Consider the following 20,316-nt stretch of genomic DNA (forward strand, 5'->3'; position numbering starts at 1 on the left):
AATGCGTCCTTGGAAGCCTCCATGTTCCTTTTCAAATGCCCCCACACAGACTTGACCTTGTCTGTGAGAGAAAGGCAATCTTAACTAACTTCAGTGCAGTTCACAGGTACTGTAAACTGCTTACCCACACAGGCATCCTGTGCATGCTTCAAATCAGCCAACTGTAGACGGAAAGAATGTAGAACTTTTAGGCTGAACTTTTTCTTTTTTCCAGGCAGGGGTATTGAACCTAGGACATTGAACATGCTGAGGAAACTTTCTACCATTGAGCTACATTCTCAGGACTAAAAGTTTTATGTTTTCTTCCTCTCTGTTTAATAAGGCTATTTTCATAACACCCATAATCACATTGTATTAGACATGAGAAGTCATCCGGAGGTGATTTGAAATGTTGGGGGTTGTAGTAGAACTCTCCAGGCTTCACCCCTAACGGGAACTATTGGGAGTGGACAGTGGCCTGGCGAGAGAGAACAATTCTGTGGAAACATGGCCACTGGTAGATGACCCCACTGTCATGTATGCATGGGCACCACTGATTGGATCTAGTTGGTAATGAGAAAGAAAGGAAGAGCATGTGAAGTTGGAAGGGGTATGTGTGGGATCCGGGGTACTGGAGGAGGTAGGGGGTGAATATAATCATTTTGTTGTACATAGTGTGGGGTTCTTAAAGAATACATTTAAAAAAATAAGGTATGTGGGGGATGTTGTAGGCTATATGTAAATATTGTGTCATTTTGTATCAAAGACAAGAACACATGGGTTTTAGTATGTATGAGCAGTCCTGGAAAACATTCATAACAGATGCTCAGAGACAACTGTACACACACACACACACACACACCACATACATACACACATAGATACAAACCACACACACCACACACACACCATATACACATTCATACACACATACCATACACATACATACACCACATACATACACACATAGATACAAACCACAAACCATACGCACATACACACACACCACACACACATACACCACACACATAAACACACACACACACACACATACATACGCCATACCCCCACACCACACACACACACACACACATACACACCACACCCCCACACACATATCACATCCCCTCCCTATACACACACACCATGCTTATCATAATCTTTTGGTGTCATGACCATTTCAAAAGTTAAAATTCCAAGGAACAGACTGGGTGACGTTTCAAGGCCATGCAACTCTCAGAAGGAATGGCCACATTCTAACACAAGTCCATGCTGAAACTCAGGACAGCACTTAACGCCTCATCTCCTGTGAGGGAGTCTCCCTTCTGCCCCCTTTGGCAGGCTGGGGTCAGGGTGCTGCTTATGCAAATTCAGTACAAGAAGGAAGTTAGACTTGAAGTGCTCAGAGTTTCTCCTTCTCCCTTCTCCCTGCCCTGTGCCTGACCAGGGTCATGCATGTGTGAGTCAACACAAAGGGGTCAGGGAAACAAAACATCCAAGCAGCTTCAGGGCAGAAGCACTGCGGCTGAGCAGGGCTGTGACTGTGGTACTACATCCCTAGTAAACCCTTAGAAATCCCACCAACGGGCCCACAAGCCCCGTTGGATCTATGCAATATAACAAATAAAAATGGCCTTTCAAACTGGTGTGTATGTGTGTGTGTGTATGTGTTCATGACTGTACAGGAGCACTTGTGTTTGCAGGTATGCATAACGTGTGGACATGCCAGAAGACAGCCTCGCCTGTCTTCTTCAGGTGCTACCTATCTTGTTTTTAAGAGACAGAGTATCTCACTGGCTGGAATTTACCATGTATGCTAGAATGGCTGGGCAGAATCCTCAGGGATCCTCCTGTCTCCACCTCACCAGTGCTGTGCCACCATACCCAGCCTTTTCCCTCTTAAAGGTGGGTCCTGGAACTAACTCAGTTTGTGACTGAGCTCTCTCCCAAATTCTATAGTGGCCATCTTAAGTGGCATGTGACACAGAGCCCAACTTCTGAGGTAGCACATCAATGAAGAAAGAACCTAATGTCTGTCCTTGTTGGGAGACATGATAGAGGTGCCCACAGCCACACTTGAAAGGGAAGTTCTTTTTGCTCTATTCCTGCTGCGCTTGCCACAGTTCTTACAAGAGCTGTGGTCAAGGTGCTGCCAAGACCTTGACACACTTACTCTTCCAGGACTTTCATCTTTTCTCCTTTCTTGAAAGACAAGTCGTCTGGGTGGATGCCATCGTAGGGATACAAGGCTACCACAATGTCCCCTTGTTCCTCTGGATCTAAGAACAAAAGATATAAGCAAAGCCCTTTCAAAACCTATCCACATAAGCACAAAGGAAGGGAAGGAGCAGTGGAGAGAAAGGACCAGGGAATGAAGCTGTGTGCTTCCCACCTACAAATCCTGCCGGCCGCATACCATGAACACCAAGCCCAGGAACCTACTACAATTTCAAAGCTATGTGTAGGAAAGGCTATACCCCTGGTCACAGCAGCACTGTCATGGTCCCCCAAAGGCAGAAGCTGCTCTCGTATCCATCAGTGGAATGAACAAAATGTGATACATAGATACAATAGAATAATAGTCAATTAAAAAGAATAGAAGTTCTAGCACACAATATATTACAGATGAGCCTTGAAGAGCTAATGTTAAATTAAATGAGCCAGACACAGGTGACGACTGTGTATTTCCAGTCACATGTGCTACCTAGAGCAATCAAATCCATAGGGACAGAAGGTATAGTGGTGGCTGGCCAGAGCAGAAGGGAGTGGAGAAGCAAGGCTGCTTAATGATAGCGTTCCACTTGGGATAATGAAAGCCTTCTCTCATGGATGCTGCTGAGGTTTGAGCAGCAATGTGGACTTCCTGCCTCTGAACTCTACATCTAAGACATGGTTAAAGGCATGATAAATTTATGTTGTATATATTTTCCCACAACAACAAACAAAATGTTGATTATATTGCTAAGAAAACATACCTTTTGCTTGAAACCTCTGTCCTGGTAAAAGTTGAGATTCTGAAACCTACGAAAGAGTATTCGTTAGGGGGAAAATAATCATGTTCAACTTTTTCTTCTTGCATGCATGCTGCTAACATCTTCCTAACAGCAACAAGTGAGGTTTAGATTTACAGTCACTAAGCAGGAAAGAGGAACTGAACAGAAAAGCTTATAGGGTGATGCCACTGCCAGCGGGGCTCAGAGCAAGCCTCCTGCACTCAATGCCATCTTCTGCAGGTCCCATGTGTACAGTCATTTTCAGGACTTTTCTGGACATGTAGTCCTTGGTCTGTGTCAACAGATCAAGTGGGTAGGGCTTCATGAGATGGGGACTGGAGGTCAGCCCGCCATGATTCTTCCTCTTGCTTTTCACAGAGCTCTAATATTTGAGGTGGCAGTTTGCCTAGTGTGATGCCTGCTTCTAGACTTACAGATCCCCATGCGGAAGGGGACTCACTGTTTGGGTGGGGCCTTGGTAAAATGTGCCTCTTTCTGCCTAGAAAAAAAATTAAAGATTGGCAGCATAGCAGCCATGGAAACCAATCATTAGGTAGGGCCAACCTGGCAAAACGCAGAAATGACAGAACCCCAAACGACTTTGAGAGGTTGTCACCAGCCCATCTCCATGTTTCCTGAATTTATTTGAACACTTTATCAGGCCTGTCACTAACAGACAAACACAAGTCCAACAGACTTGGGCTTTCTCATCTGACCCTGACTCTGTCTAGGGATCAGGGGCATCCCCAGTTATGGCAGCAGCAGAGTACATCACTGGGTAGACCCTGGTAGCACAACAGACATGTGAGGCACCTTGTAAGCCAAGCCCTTTCCACACAAGAGTACTGCTGGGGGTGTGCGAGGCCTGGGGCCTCTTCTAGGAAGGTCCTGACAGGGCCTGAACTTTAAACCATCTCCTGGGCTTCTCAAGTCATTTCATGGAACAGGACCAAAATGTTATGATCAGACTGAAATATAAATTTCGCGAGGCTGGACCCATAAAATCTCCAATTCACTGAGGGAAAGGACCAGAGGAGAAGGAAACCGTGGACCCATATCAACATTCAGACTTGAAGAAGTTTGATACTGCTGTTTTAGTCATTTTGATTTGCACAATTAAGAATTACAGTCTATTTGATATGATTTGGAGGAAGCAGTAGGATGAGAAATTAAATAATTCTGAAAGCAGGCTGATCTGCAAATACCAGAGTGGTTAGTTTACAAATATGTTAAAGCACATACGAGACCTGCTGGCTGGCTGGGCTGGCCCTGAAATATGTGCACTAAGGACTAACGGGCCCTCCTAGAACGGGGACTACAGGTCATGCTAGTGTGCCCAGCACATCTTAAACCACTTTTGAAGGACCAAAACACATACATGTGACCACATAGCATCACTCTAGATCTCTCCTCAATAGATTTTCCTTAAGTGTTGCTGACTCTGCATTAGTCCACGCCACCTTCTTTCAGGGCCCTTTGTAATCAATGTGGTCCATGTATTTTTTTACATGTGGCAAAGACTGAGAGCCCTACTTATGTCATAGAATGAGACCAAACAAAGCAACTTAAGGAGAGCATCTGTGGCCACAGGAACCTGAACTAAAATCTACAATTCTTCTGGCAAGCACTGGGGAACTGAGATTTTAAACACGCTCACTATTGCATTCCGCCTTACTTATAATCTTTTTTACACGAAATATTTGTGGTTTTTTTCTTACTTGTCTCCCTTGTTTTCCTAAATAAAAGACACCTGAACAAATAAAACAAAACAAACAAACAAAACAATTTTGGGGTTTTAAAGCACATGAAATCATAGCATTTGCTAAGAGAAATAAACAGAACTTTTAATGAGAGCTTTGACGTCTACAAGGAAACTGCCATGATGCCGGTGCCTTTTACTTTTCTTTCTATTAATCGCATTTATTTAAGAATTCAACCCTACATCTATCCATACTTATCAAGTGTTTCTAAACTGTATATTGATCAGTTTTTACCATCACAAATTACTGATGCTCTTAATAATCTTAGACATTTTGTGTGGATACATTTTCTATACTTTTTTCAAATTTATTTATTTTTGTAAGTATAGGTGTTTTGCCTGCAGAAACATCTGTGTACCATGTGCATGCCTGGTGCTGGCAGAGGCCAGGAGAGGTGTCAGATGTCCTGGGACTAGAGGCACAGAAGGTTGAGATCTGCCATATGGGCAATGGAAACTGATACTTTATCTGAATAGGTAAAGTATCAATTCAGAAACATCATGTAAGATAATTTACTAGTACAATGTAGTCTTCATTCATTTCCACTTCTCTTTAACTTATCAGTCTAAATGATAATAGCTGATTCTAATAGGTTAGAGACAATGAAGACAGGCTAGGCAGGACTGCACAATGACAATTTTCTAAAATGCCCAATCCTCTTAAAAACAGGTACGACTGGAGAAACAGAAAACTCTTCTGTTTTGACCTTTCAGACAGGGTCTCACTATGTGGCCCTGTCTTTCCTGGAACTTGCTATCTAAACCAGGTTGACCTCAAACTCACAAGGATCTGCCTGTCTCTGCTGTCGAAGTTCTGTGATTACAGATACACCACCATGCCTGGCCAAATTGTCAACAAAGCCATTTGGGCTAAATTGGAATAAGCTGTTTTCAGGTTAAATGCCAGGGCACTCCATACATCCCCAGTTATGGGGTGGGGTGGGGCATACAGGCATCAAGTGGGAGACTACCTGCCAGCTTACAAGCTCCAAAGCAGATTTAGTTATAGCTATCCTATGATCCAAGTTCCCTGAGTCCTTAGAATGTGGCATTACTTCTTTTTTTTTCAAATGCATCAGGTGGTACATCACTCATATAAAGTCTCTAATGTATGAAGTTTGGAGACTGAACTAGATGTGCTTTTCTTAACTTTTTACTCCAGTGTCACAAATCATAACAACCTCAGTCTTTGTACTATTTCAAGTCCATTGAAGAAAAGACAAGATAGAATAAAATGTAATGCCCCAAACACACACTAGCTTGTGTTTTAGCATCTGATTTAAATCCAACAAACCTTTTTATCCCTAGATCACTGAGCTGACTTTACTACCTACCCTGAGTCCCACAGGTCTGGGGGTATGCTGGGTCTTTCATTGGTAGTATGAGAGATGCTCTTCTCCACACTAAAAATGCAACTAAAGACCTGTTATCATCTACTAAGTAGCTGGATTATCTCCAAAATCTCTAAGTATTCTTCAAAGGATTGTAACAGGGCATATGTAATCAATATGATTTTTTGCATGCAAAGATTGGGGTTTAATTGCACAGCCATGCTCTGATCCTGCTGTGGGATCTCTCCCCTGAGACTATTCTACTTACTGGCCTTTGCTGCTTATTGGACGTTGGATCTCTCACATAAATAGTTCGGTCAGTGTTACGTACTGGTTGAGTCTTCGAATCTACTCCATCGTCATTCAGATTGTCTTTCCTTTTTGATTTTATACATCCCATATTTCCTGTTGGAATAGAAAAGCAATGGCATTGTTTTTTAATCAATCCAGAACTGGCTTAAAGCCGCTCAAATCTCCATATTAAAGAAGAGCCAAAAGAATATGCTTTTATTCATTGTTACACATAGATGAATATACTCAAAGGAGGATGCTGTTTGGAAGCAGGTTATCTTGGTTATTCACTTGTTCTTTCCTTCATTTACTCAAAACTATTTACTGAGCATTTCTCCTTTACACCACCCCAACATAATTCCTGCTATAAAGAAACTCGTACTTTTTTGTGGCAAAGATGTGTGAATTGGTATTCCAGTATGTCTGGTGAGTCTATGGCATGGGATACATGAGTCCTAATAAAGAAAAAACTTCTGAGTCAGGCAAGAAGAGATGAAGCTGGTCCAAGAAGCTTCCTGAAGATTGAGATGCAACGGGTTTAAATCTGGTGGCAATATCAGCAAAGGGGTTCCAGGAATGATTCCCAGATACAGCCATAGAGACCCTGGATAATTCAGCCCCAAGAACTAGTGCAACAAGAGCGAGTCCTTTAGTGATGGATCTGGCAGGAAACGCAAGGAAAGGGTGAGAGCTGGACATAGAGGACCATGGTGGGCACAACACTACCAGTTTAGTTTGTGTTTAGTGACACATCCCATCTGGAGTGTCCAAGCGAATGATAAAGGGTGGGGTCTCCACAAGCTGGTGTGATTCCCAGCTAGAGTCTACTCTGTGGGGCTTGGGAACCTACAAAGATGGTGGTGGCCTTCGTCAAGACTGGAAATAAAGGAGACACAGGTAAGGATGCCCGAAGGATCATTTATATGATCCAGTCTGCAATCCAGGAAGGGTGGCAGTCCTAAAGGCACAGTGACATCCACACCTACAAACCGTGACCACAGACAGAACTGAGGGATGAGTGCCAGCACAATGTTTGTTTGCTCTGGGTTACCCCGCCCCCAGCCCAAGCCCCAGTGCACAGAAGGAGTCCAAGACTGGTATAGAAACGAAATTTGACTCTGCCTTTGAGGAAGTGCTTGAGATAATGGAGTTATATTATAATCTCAAAAATTATTTTCAAACATCAAAAAGAAGAAGAGGATGAAGAACAAGTGGTACCTGGTCTCCAACAGCCACAGAATGAGAACAAGAGGTTGGGACTTCACAAAAGGCTCAGGAATGTGGCTCCCAACCCACCCATCGAGGCCGGATTGATCTCTGGGTGACCGACCGTCCTTGTCTCCCCCCACCCCCTTCCCTAGTCTGCTGGTTGGGGGTGAGAGGGAAGAGATTTTCCAGGGTGTTTCTCTTGTCAGATCACCAGCTCACTGACTCAAGTGTGGCTTTAAGATCCAATTCCTGGTTCTGCTCACTGGCTTCCGTGGCAGGCAGCAGGAACGGACCGGTTCGGCTCTGCTCATTGCCCTGTCCTTGCTTCCTTCCACAGGCTTCCCACACACTTGGGCTAGCTTCTTCAACAGTCAGGGTGTAAAGTTTCTGAAGGCCAGCCACCCCTTTTCTGAAACTAGCCAAGTGGCAAGCGGTAGTTCCCAGAACAAAGGGGAAGCAAGCACTTGGCTTCAAAACAGACTTTCTTCTTCTTTTCATAGCCTAGGTTTCTAAAATGGAGATGGCCTTCGGAGTTGATCTGTAAATAAGCATAAGTTTGTTCCCCAATCCATTCTTCACCCCACCCATCCCCAAAACTGCTGCCCAGCTAATCGTCCCTGGTGACGGTGCTTTATACTTGAGAAAACACAGGACAGAAAAGCCCTGGAAGCCAGACCCCGAGCACAGGGAAGCTCCAGAGAGAGGGTCCCATCAGGAGCGGGGCGTCCTGTTTGTTCACAGCCCCCCTCGGCTGAGTTTGCTGTACTGCCTGCCCCAATACCTAAAACAGCACTGCTGCTCCGGGCAGGACTCGAGGCCCTTGCCCCTCTCCATTCTCTCCTTCTCCACCTCCCCCTTTTCCTCCTCTTCCTTATTTTTAGTTTTTTCATAGGGTCTCACTCTGTTCCCAGGCTGGCCTCAAACTCACAGTGACCTGCCTTGACTGGCTCCTGAATGCCTGGATTACAGGTGAGCAGCCACACCCAGCTCAGCCTATCAGTGAGGGAAGACACGGGTGTACCACTTCAGAAAGCAGGCTTTGGACTGACAACAGACCCGTGTGGGTCTTCCCTGACAAGGACAATCAGAGGTGAAGGACGGGACAGGGTGAAAGGCATCTCGGGCTCTAGTTTCATGAGACAACATGTGTGGTAGCAGCCTCTAGAATAGTTCTTTCTAAAACTGCACTTTGGAGCCGGGATGGTTGCTCATCCATAATCTCAAAACTCAAAGGCCGAGATTGGAAGACACAGCTCCACTGTGAGATCCAGTCTCAAAATAAATAAGTAAACAAACAAACAAACAAATAAATAAATCCAAAAACATTCAGAGTAGAGCCAGCTTGATAGTTTGTAGACAATATGGGAGGCAGGAAGAAAAATAAAATTAGAAAAGTCTAGAATGTGCCCTGTTCTAAAAGTGACTGGCCTGGAACATTCTATAGGGAAAAAAGGCAGAACTGTTCCATATTAACAGGGCTGGGGCATCCATGGGGTATAGCTTAGCACACCCTTGAGGGCCAGGGTCCCATCTGCAGCACTGCAGAAAGAGAATGAATGGCACAAGGACAGCCTGTGGGAGTCAGGGACACAGTACCCACGGCCAGGACAGCTGGGAAGGTGCAAGGAGGCCCCGGTATCATACAAGGGGTTGCCTCAGTTTTATAGATTTGCAAGGCGCCTTGGAAATGTAGGATGGGAGTGTGAGAGAGTGAAGTCTTTGTAACTCCTGATACTTCTCCACAGTGAGAGGGAGGTGGAGGAGAGAGACTGTGGTCTCAACATGCAAAAATTAGTGATTCTACGAAGATTTGAAGATTTCAAAAAGGGTAATTTTAGTGAAAAGCTTAAGTAGGTTTTATGAACACATATACAAGATTCATTGATTTCTGCCAGATGGTGGTGGCACACACCTTTAATTCTAGCAATCTGGAGGCAGAGGCAGGCAGATATCTGTGAGTTCAAGTCTAGCCTGATCTACAGAGAGAGTTCCAGGACAGCTTGGGCTACAACAGGGAAAACCCTGTCTCGATAAACTAAATTAAAAAAAAAAAGATACAGTACAAAAATGATCATTCATATGTGTTTGTGTGTGTGTGTGTGTGTGTGTGTGTGTGTGTGTGTGTGTGTGTGTGTGTGTGTGAGTGATGTTGGTACGTGAGCACATGTAGGTGTAAGTCACCGGGATCTCTTGCCTGTGGCTATTCAAGCAGTGCCACCTTCATTTCAGCAGGGAGCCACAGAAATTCTCTAACTGGACGGACGCAGAGGTGTGGAGAACTCTGCTTCTGAGAGCTAAGTTTATGAAAAACGTTAAGCTGGGCTGGCAAGGGCCCACCCTTCAGGCCCTCTGCATGCAGAAGGGTTGCTGACAATTGTCTGAGGAGGACAAAGGTAAAGCGGCCGGTGGGCGGGGCAGGAAGTCAATCTAAACCAGTATTTCCACGGATTTTTACTCGCTTTGTATTTTGTGTTTTCTCCACCTCTCACCATCATCACAGTTAACCCGGAGCCAACTGTTTGTTCTGTGTGACAGACAGAAAGTGAAAATACAATGGAGAGTGCGGTCCGGCACACAAACCCAGCTGGTCCTGCATTTCTTTCTGCTGCATGTAAGAAGCAGAAAACCCCCAAATGCGGTCTTTTCCCATCAAAAGCTTAAGGTTCTGCACTGTTTACACCTTTATGCCTTTTATCAATGTGCCGAGCTTCTTGTATAGTCCTAGAAGAGTCTCACTATCCACAGCATTGCGGTGCTCACTTCATGGAGGAGAGAACTGGGCCTGGGGAAGTTAGGCTGGAGCGAGGCGGCAGCTGGTGGGGGCTTCAGCTGGGCCTCCGCCCCGCACCACCCAGGCTGGTCTCAGGCTGCCACAGCCTGTGTGCTTACCGCTTTCCCACACCATAGCTGCTTGGAAGCACACATTTTATTAACAACACTAAAAACAGGTCATTTTCATACGCTGCTTCTCTCAAGACGTTATAAAATGTTCCACCACGAGAACTGGTAGTGAGATTAATAGGATGAAATCAGAAAGTCCGGGCCAAGGAAAAGAGGTGGAGCAATGTGCTTAAGCTGTGGGTGACTGATCTAGCACAGATGAGTTCTGTGTTCACCCTGGGATTACTTCAGGGACAGTGAGAATCACCAGGAGAGAGAGAGGAGACCGGCCTTCTTTAAGGACAGTGTGTTCCTATCAAGAATTCTAGGCTGAGCGTTGGTGAGCACTCGGGAGGCAGAGGCAGGCGGATCTCTGTGAGTTCGAGGCCAACCTGGTCTACAGAGCGAGTTCCATGACAGCCTCCGAAACAATAGAGAAACCCTGTCTCAAAAAAAACAAACAAACAAACAAAAAAAAGGAATTCTAATTTTATAGCCAATGAACTTAGTTAAAAGCCATGGATGAGGCTGTGTGCATTGCTTCTTCTTGGTATTATACATCTTTCTTTTTCATATTACTTCTATGCAGTCCAGGCTGGCCTTGAACTTGTAATCATCCTGCCTAAGGCTCTCCAGTGCTGGGATTTTAGGCATGTGCTATGATAACCAAATCTGTCTCATAGCATTTCTAGTATTAAATAAAGGCACATTTAGTATGTAGATACTTTATTTAAAAGTAATTATTATCCAATGGGAGTGTTAACTAAAACTGAGACTGTAAAAGAGTCCTTATGGAAAATCATTACTTTGTAAATATATATATATATATATATATATATATATATATATATATATATATATATATATATATATATATGAGCTGGAAGGTAAAAGTGCTTGCCCGAACTCTGACAGCCTGAGTTTCATCTCTGGGACCTACATGGTGAAAGAACCTCTATATGTATGTTTTAGTATGCGAGCACACACCATCTCAAAAGTGCAATAAAAAGGTTTTTTTTGGGGGGGGCTAAATACAGATCTCTAATACAGATGGAGACAAGAATTGTTGTGGGATATTTGTACACTGTATGAAAATGTATTGCTGTGATTGGTAAAATAAAAAGCTGAATGGCCAATAGCTAGGCAGGATGTATAGGCAGGACTTCCGGGCAGGGAGAGAGAGGAAGTTGAAGATGAATCTGAGAGACACCAGTGAGACTCTAAAGAAGTCAGATATATGGTACAGATCAGAGATTACATGCTACACGAGCTATTATGTAAACCAAGACATACTACAGAAAATAGATGAAAAGAAATGGGTTAATTTAAGTTATAAGAGCTAGTAGGACAAGCCTAAGCTAAAGTCCAGTTTCCATAATTGATAATAAGTCTTTGTATCATTATTTGTGAGCTGGTGACCAAAAGAAAAATCCATCTACAATGAATTACCAAATAAAAATCTCAGTGCCACTGGGTGGTGGCGGTGCACTCCTTTAATCCCAGCACTTGAGTGGCAGAGGCAGGCAAATCTCTGGTCTACAGAGCTAGTTCCAGGACAGCCAGGACTGTTTTACAGAGAAACCCTGTCTCGAAAAAACAATAACAACAAAAATTCTTAATTCCAAGCATGAGTTTACTGCCTGTGAGTTATTGGTCAGGAAGGCCCCAGAAGTCCCCAAAACAACACAGGCTAGTCATTGTTCTTGGTTGTCCCCCGTAGCTATGTGTAAGACCCTATTGCTGAGACACCACTCACTTTGGATATAGAACATTGAGAAATAAAGGCCAAATTGAACTGAAAACTTTTTCTATCCTGGCTAGCTTTCATGGCATTGAACATTGCTATCTAGGTCTTTGAGGGGAAACATCACTGGGTTATGGAGCCTGCTCCTCGAGAAGGAAATTTATGCCTATGTTATAATATAACTCTTCCCGCCAGCTTGGTCCCAATGTTGTGTCAATCCCAAATAACACACGAGACACTATATTAATTATAAAGCTGTTGGCTTCTGGCTATGGTTTTTTAATGGCTAGCTCTGACTTATTATTAACCCATAACTACTAATCTATATATTTTTACAAGGACTTATTTCACCGAGGATGCCAGCCTCATGTGTCCTCTCTTCCTGGGATCACATGGTAACTCTCCCGTCTTGACTACATTTCCCAGAGTCCTCCTCCTCCTAGTCCCACCTATCTTGCTTCCCCCTATTGGTCAACAGTGCTTTATTTATCAACCAATAAGACAAACATATACACAGAAGGACTTCCCCCATCACGCTTACTGCTATAAAAATGGTCAAAAGTCCATATCTCAGGATTTCATAGGCCCAAGCAGAGGAACATACTCCTCTTATTTTGCTAACTGGATTTGTTTTCAAACTGTTTTCACAACATTTACATTTATACTCATAGCTTAATGATATTCTCAGTCTTGTTCAATAAGCTTCCTTTTACAGTGTATAGCAGATAATGCTGAGACCCATAACTAGTCAAAGTGTTGAGAATGAGTGACTGATGAGAGTCTTCTGCCCTAAATGCGACATCTATCATCCCTTCCAAGGCTCAGAACACCATGGAAGTTGGGGGTGGAAAGAATGTAAGAGCCTGAAGAGCCCAAGGATGGAGAGGATGCTGTGAGATGCTATGTAGACCTGGCATGTTCTACTCACAGACTCATAACAGCTTTGGTTACCTGCATGAGATTGAGCTGAGTCAACAAGATCCACCAGTATTTCACAAAGCTAATTGAACTCAGTGGGTTACAAAAGAAAGAAGAGGGCATGAAGGTTGGGGAGGATGTGCTGGGGGTGTCTGAGGAAACTAAGAGGGAGGAATTGGGGGTGGATGGAATCAAGTTACATAGAATGAAATTGCCAATAAATAAAAATATTATAAGCATTAAAAAAATAAAGTATGCATTTTAAAAATCACTATCAGGTCTTTGAGTTTAAGGCCAGCCTGGTCTACAGAATGAGTTCTAGTACAGCTAGGGCTATTACATAGAGAAACTGTCTCAAAAGCAAACAAATAAATAAACAAAAATCATTATCATTCAGGGCTTGACATATCAAAAAAAGACAAGGTCGGGATTACTTGCAAAAGCCTGAATCTGTGGTCTAGAGAGGCAAATAACAACCCTTCGCTCACACAGGAGCACACACCAACATCCAAGAGTGGGGAGGTTGAGGACTTCTCTTTCTAGAAGCTTCTTTCATGAGAACAAGCATTCATTTGCATGGGTAGTTCTCATTTAAGGAACTTGTAACAGTAAATGAATTTTTTTTAAGACCAAAGAGCATGTTTTAGAATATCAGACTGTAACTCCTTGCTCCCAGCCTGCTTCTTGACAGATCTGTAACAATGCCTAATGATTGTTGCCTGCAGAAAAGAAAGCCACTGGGCACCTGGACACCCTGGCTCTGCTTCTGGGATCTCTTCATCAGCAACCCTCCAGGACCTCAGTGTGTTCACAGCCACTTTATTCCTACTATAAACAGGAGCCAATAGATAGTGATAAATTAGGGCCAAGAGACAAGTTTCTGTGCTACATCTATTCACCTTGTTGCCAGCTATGTAACAAAAGGTTCTTTTTGTTGTTGTTGTCCATTGTTCAAATTAGCAGAATTTAGACTTAAAACAGGAAATCAGATTCAGTTTCTCCCCCAAGAAATTTGAGTTTCAGTCATCAGATGTTAGCTCATGCTCATAATTCTAGTACATAAGATCGATGAGGTAGAAGGATTTCAATGACTTTGAGGCCAGCCTTCGATACAGGTGCGGGGGCAGAAATCTGACTATTTTAGATCTTTCTGTCCTTCTAGTTATATTATTGTATTCAAGTCTATTCCATTCTACAGTCATGAATATTGCAACAAAACATGATTCTATGAATGGTCCATATAACCTTAGATGACTTCAGTATCATAAAGGAGTATGACATACATTGTGTTGTTAGCTGCAGTGGCACAGACCTGCAAGCCTACCACTGGCTAAGGCAGGAAGGGCATCATGAGGTTTAGGCCAGCTCTCACCCAAAGGCTTCTTGGGAGCCCTGAAGTTGGACCTCAACTTACTTAACCTTGCAATATTGCAAGTCCTTGCCTAAGGTCAACAGGGAGGAGGGAGCAGGGCTCTAGGGTATGGGAGAGAAAGGCTATGATCAATCACTCTAGCCCCCAAAGGACCCAACACCTCAGAACTTGGTCCATCTGGCTTCAAAGCTGCACTTGTTCTTAGACCTACCAGGACTCCACCACCTCTTTGTGGACAGGCTTCGTCTCTGGGAGTTCCCTGAGTTAGGAAGAGGAATGGGGACACAAAAAGAGAGTGGAAGCCCAAGAGGAGCTATCAGCCTTCAAAAGTCAGGTTCAAATTTGGCTAAAGAGTCACTGACAAGATTCGATCAGCCTCCTTTCACCACTTCCCTTTCTACATCAACTTCAGAAATGAGACTTAGGGAAACAGAGGCACATAGAACAGGCAGTTTAGGAAGAGAGGGCCACCAGAACAAGCCTCACAACAAAGACTATTCCCAAACCCCATGTGAAACAGACAGAGCCAAAAGTGATGTGACCAGACTCCCTACATATGTCAGTAGTCATTTTCAAATGGTCTCTGATCTTTTCATCCATATCCCAGAAAACCAGGACTGCCACAGCAACTAAGCTAGGGACCTTACCTTTGGTCAGGATGGGCGAGCTGGTGCTGTGGAGTGGTTGCCGAGATCACTGTGCTGATGGGGGTGCTATCTGGACACTAAGGACATTTGTGTCTCCTAAGGATCTTCCACAGACTCGGGAAGGGGAGCCCCTGGACGGTCTCCAGCTCCCTTTTTTAACTGCCTTCTAGCTCCTATGAGGCAGGAAGTGAAAAGAGAAAGAGGAGGCTCCTCCTTCAGCCCCAGAGTCCCTCCAGATAGCTGTCTGGGTTTCTGTTTGTCCAGTTTCAACATCAGGCCCTCCCTAGGGTTTAAATGCCATAGGTGAAAGGGAGAATGGGAATTGGGCTGGGCTGGGGTAGCGGGGGTGGGAACTGTTGAGCCATTGTGGTTCAAGTGTTGCCTTATGGTAAGATGACTGAGGGTGACAAGAGAGGTAGGCTGAGCTTGCAGAAAGAAAGTGAAGGAGTAAAGGAAAAAGCAGATGGGTTAGGATAGAGCCTCATTCACATCCAGCCCACGCCTGCTCTTACTTGGTTTTTTTAAATTCTCCTAAGACAAGGTTTCACTGTTTAAGCTAGGCTGGCCTCAAATTTTCAATGCTTCTCCCTTAACTTCTCAAGTCCTAGAATTACATGATTATGCTGAAGTCTGTTTCTATTGGTGGTTAGTTGAGAAAGGGGTCATGAGGTAGGAATTTGCTTTAAGCATAACTGATATAGAACCAGTGTATATTCTAGACTTAGAAGAGAGGTAACCCAGTCTGAAGTAGCTATCACTACTTTCTTCTTGGTGTGGAGTGGGTGTCAAGACCCAGAGTCCACTTCCAGCCTTCCTCACTGAGCCTGTGGAAGGGTTTCAGGAGATCCGCGGGTCCTTGGCATCCATATAACTTTTCCCAAGTCAGCAGTGCCCCATAAAGTCTCAGCAGCCACTCTATGCCCAGGACCAACTCAGTAAGATCACAGGCCTGTGTGGAACATGGAGGGTCTGTGGCTTCTTCCCCAAACAGTGTGTGAGTGACCCTAGCCAGATGCCAGGCTGATAGGCAGTGCTGAGAAACTATAAGGACTAAGCTGACTTCCTAAAAAGATGGAGTCATGTAAAAACACATTAGCTCCCCTGGAGGGGCTCTCCTGGCAGACTAAGATGTTTCCCCACTGACTGAGGAGAGAACACATTCACAAAATGTGCTTTCTTCATGCTTCTAATGTGCAGTGTATACATCCCTCAAAAGAGCTACACAGAAATACAGTGGTTCCAGAACTAAGCAGTGTTGTAGGTGTGCACCATGGAAAACATACTGAGACCTACTGAGCTGGAGCCCTTAAAGATCATGCTATTCTTAGTTTTACATATGTTTATAAGTGTGTATCTGTGTATGGGCTATGTGCATATGAGCACAGGTGCCTTCAGAGGTCAGAAGAAGGAATTGGATACCCTTAAAATGGAGTTACAAGGAGTCCTGAGATGCCCAGCATTGGTGCTGGGAACCTCTCTTAACACTGAGCTGTTTCTCCAGGTCCAAGAATTAGATACTTTAAAATGGTGAGCTTCTATGTGTAGAACTTTCAAAAAGAAAAATTGACCTTAAATGCCCCCACCTCGAGTACAAACTCGCACAGCCAATTTGGAAATCAGTATGGGGGTTCCTCAGGAAAATGGGAATCAGTCTACCTTAAGATCCAACAATTCCACTCTTAGGCATAATATCCAAAGGATGCACATTCATACAACAAGGACATATGTTCAAGTATGTTCATAGCAGCATTGTTTGTAATAGCCAGAACCTGGAAGCAACCTAGATGCCCTTCAACTGAAGAGTGGATAGAGAAAATGTGGTACATTTACACAATGGAGTACTACTCAGTGGAAAAAACAATGGAATCTTGAAATTCACAAGCAAATGGATAGAACTAGAAAAACTATCCTGAGTGAGATAACCCAGTCACAAAAAAACAAACATGGTATATACTCACTTATATATGGATATTAGACATAGAGTAAAGGATTTCCAGCCTATAATCAACACCTCCAGAGAAGCTGGGAAACAAAGAGGACCCTAAGAGAGAAATACATGGTCCCCCAGAGAAGGGGAAAGGGACAAGATCTCTTAGCAAATTGGGAGCACGATGGGAGGGGGGAGAGAGTTAGGAGAAAGAGAAGGGGAGAAGAGGAGTGGGGAGGAGGACATGAGGGACCAGAAGATTGAGTGGGGGGGGGCGGGGAGAATAGAGGAGAGCAAGAAAGGAGATACCTTAACAGAGGGAGCATTTATAGGTTTAAAGAGAACCTGGCACTACAGAACTGTCCAGAGATCTACAAGGATGACCACAACTAACAATCTAAGCAATAGTGGAGAGGCGATCTTAAATGCCCTTCCCCTATAATGAAAATGATGACTACCTTATATACCATTCTGTAGCTGATGGAAGCAGAAGCAGACACCCACAGCTAAGCACTGAGCCAAACTCCTGGAATCCAGTTGTAGAGAGGGAGGAGTGATGAGCAAAAGTGTCAAGACCAGGCTGGGGAAATTCACAGAAACATCTGACCTGAGCAAGTGGGAGCTCATGGACCCCAGACTGACAGCTGGGAAACCAGCATAGGACCGAACCAGGCCCCCTGAATGTAGGTGTCAGTTAGAAGACCTGGGTAGTCTATGGGACCTCTGGTAATGGAAAAATGGCTCAGCAGTTAAGAGTACATGGGGCTCATGCAAAGGACCCAAGTTCAGTTCACAACAGCGGTGTCAGGCAACTCACAACCACCTGCAACTGAAGCCCCAGGGTTCCAGCACAGCTTCTGGGACTCAGGGGCACCTGAATACATGTGTACAAGCCCAAACATGTGCCCGTAATTAAAAATAAGAAGTCAAATATATTTTAAATGCCCCTACCTCAAAACAAGATATGGTTCAGTGAAGCTTATTTCCGGTTTAGTTATTTATTTTTAGTAGCTCCAGTGATTTAGTTTAAGCATGCTAAGCAAACACTGTAACTCTAGCTTTGTCTTCAGTCTTTCGTGGGGGTTCCTGAAAGTATCATGGTCGACAGGAAACTGACCCAGGTAAGGCTGAAACTTGGGTTCAAGCTTGACATAGTAAGCTGGTGCTCTGCCAAAACTTCCGGAGTCTGACAGCAAACAATTTATTTTTTACACATTTAAACAAAGCAAAAACGTTGGGGGCCAAAGTTTCTATGTGACAATTATCACAACAAAGCTTCAGGCATCGATACACTGAAAGTCCCTTGCACACTGCAGCTAGCTCTACAGCAGAGCACCTGTGACCTTTTCCACCAGAACGAGTTCTACTGACAGAGAAACAGTGCTGCCGAGTCTGGGCCTAGGGAGAAACGGTTTGTAACAAGCATTAGGAAGAGTTCTACTGACTGAGAGACAGTGCTCATGATTCTGGGGGATTCAGTGAGGCCTGGCTTTACAGAACAGCAAAGACTACCAGGTATTAGCATGTCCATTCCCAGTCTTCTGTGTGGAAAATGGGTGTCAGTTTCTTGTATTGAGCACATGGGCCTTTCGTCCTTCTATGTTCATTTTACTTACTATTTTGAGATAGTATCTCACTGTTACCCTGGGTGGCCTTGAACTCTGTAATAAAAGCTGGCTTTGACTTTGCAATCTTCCTGAGGAGTTGGTGTTGGTGATAATTCACTCCAGGAGAGAAGATGTGTCTGAAGAGACTGATGCGAGCTACAGGGATGTGGAGAGGGTGCACGTCAGAGGCTTTCTTATCGCCAACTGGCTCTAGCCCCTGGGTTGGCTATTCTTCGCTCAACTCTGTATCAGAACTAAACCCTTTGATTAATAGATAAAACCTCTTGGGATTTATTAACTTAGCAGACCACTGGGTTTCCACCATCCCCAAAGCTAAGAATGTCATCAGATAGCATCTTGGACCTATAGAAAACTTCCCACATCTTGCTCTCATCACCTGTCTGATGTACCCAACAATGTATTTTAAATTTACCTTAATCTATCACTTTCTTTTTTTCTATGTAACAACATGAAGGTGATTCTACATTAGAATTTGGAATTTGAGGTAACTCAAATTCTGGGCGATGGTCACTCAAATTCGGCTCTAGAATAAACTATCTCTTATCCCTGTAAGGTGAGAACTGTATTTGTGTTTGTCGATATTGGTATTACAGGCTTGTATCACTAGACCTGGCATTCAGGGAGAGGGAGGTCAGCCTGTGCTACTCACTATGTAGCACAGTCTGACCTTGAACTTGTGGTCCTCAGGACTCTATTTTCTAAGTGCTGGAATTATAGCCATGTACCACCACACTCCAGATTTGTTTCTTCTTTATTTTCGTTTCCTTTTAATTCTAAAATGCGCAATTGACAAAGACTGTACATGTTCAATGCCTTCTTTGAAATGTATGGTTTTTTAGACCTCAGTTAGGTCTTCTATCAGGAGTTTACTGAGTTTTGAAGTGTTTCCTTTAGGATGTTTACAGGACCCAAGCACAGACACAGACCCAGGACTGTGGAATTTGCTATGACATGAACAGTTTACAGGAGGATGCAAAGCTCACTGATGCTGAGAGAGTCTGATGCAGCAATACATCTGTTTAGCAGAATTTAACAATCCCTGGGAACACTGCCTCCCGGATTTGCTAGAAGGAGTTTACAAGAGTGTCCAGAAGAAGAAGCCTTTCTTCCTGGAGGACAGAAGGGACAGTGAGAGGATCATGAGAGGGGTGAGTGAATAAATAAAGATGAGTGAAAATAGATTTCTTTTGTACAATATATATTCTGGTTAGTTTTCCCTCCCCGAACTCATCCCAGATCCTCCCCACTTCTCTTACTATTTTTTTAATTTTGTTATTTTAATTTTAAATATCTTGTTTCACATGTCAATCTCAGTTCCCTCTCCCTCCTTTTCCTCCCACACTCCTCCACCATCCCCCCCAGCCTCCCACCCTATCGCCACTTCCTTCCACATAGGGGATATCTAGAGTCTGTCATTTCACTCAGGGCAGGGTCCAGGCACTCCCCTAAGAGTCCAGGCTGAGAGAGCATCCCTCTTTGTGTTATGGACACATTAAGTCTGTTTGTATGCCAGGGATAAACACAAATCCACTGCCCAGGGCCCCATAGGTTGCCCAGGCCTCCTCACTGACTCTCACATTCAGGGGGTCTGGATCAGTCCCATGCTGGCCTCCCAGCAGTCGGTCTGGGGTCCAAGAG

The 20,316-nt window shown here is 44.0% G+C and overlaps 1 protein-coding gene across 2 annotated transcripts in view; it reads right to left on the minus strand.

Moving 5' to 3' along the window:
* The window catches only part of Lyn (LYN proto-oncogene, Src family tyrosine kinase), a 113,676-nt gene that overhangs the window by 50,998 nt on the left and 42,362 nt on the right, over nucleotides 1-20,316 (minus strand). Inside the window, exons 2-4 of one of the 2 annotated variants that reach the window (XM_040741501.1) lie at nucleotides 6,394-6,467; nucleotides 2,955-3,000; nucleotides 2,153-2,258 (exon numbers count right to left, since the gene is read on the minus strand). In XM_040741501.1, coding sequence (XP_040597435.1) covers nucleotides 2,153-2,258; nucleotides 2,955-3,000; nucleotides 6,394-6,462 — 221 coding nt within the window. In that variant the 5' untranslated portion in view covers nucleotides 6,463-6,467. Of the gene's footprint in view, nucleotides 1-2,152; nucleotides 2,259-2,954; nucleotides 3,001-6,330; nucleotides 6,468-20,316 lie in introns of both variants that reach the window. The other variant, XM_040741500.1, reaches the window with a different exon arrangement.

The sequence above is a fragment of the Mesocricetus auratus genome, unplaced genomic scaffold (genome assembly GCF_017639785.1).
Source record: "Mesocricetus auratus isolate SY011 unplaced genomic scaffold, BCM_Maur_2.0 Super-Scaffold_6730, whole genome shotgun sequence".
In the NCBI taxonomy this organism is placed as follows: Eukaryota; Metazoa; Chordata; class Mammalia; order Rodentia; family Cricetidae; genus Mesocricetus; species Mesocricetus auratus.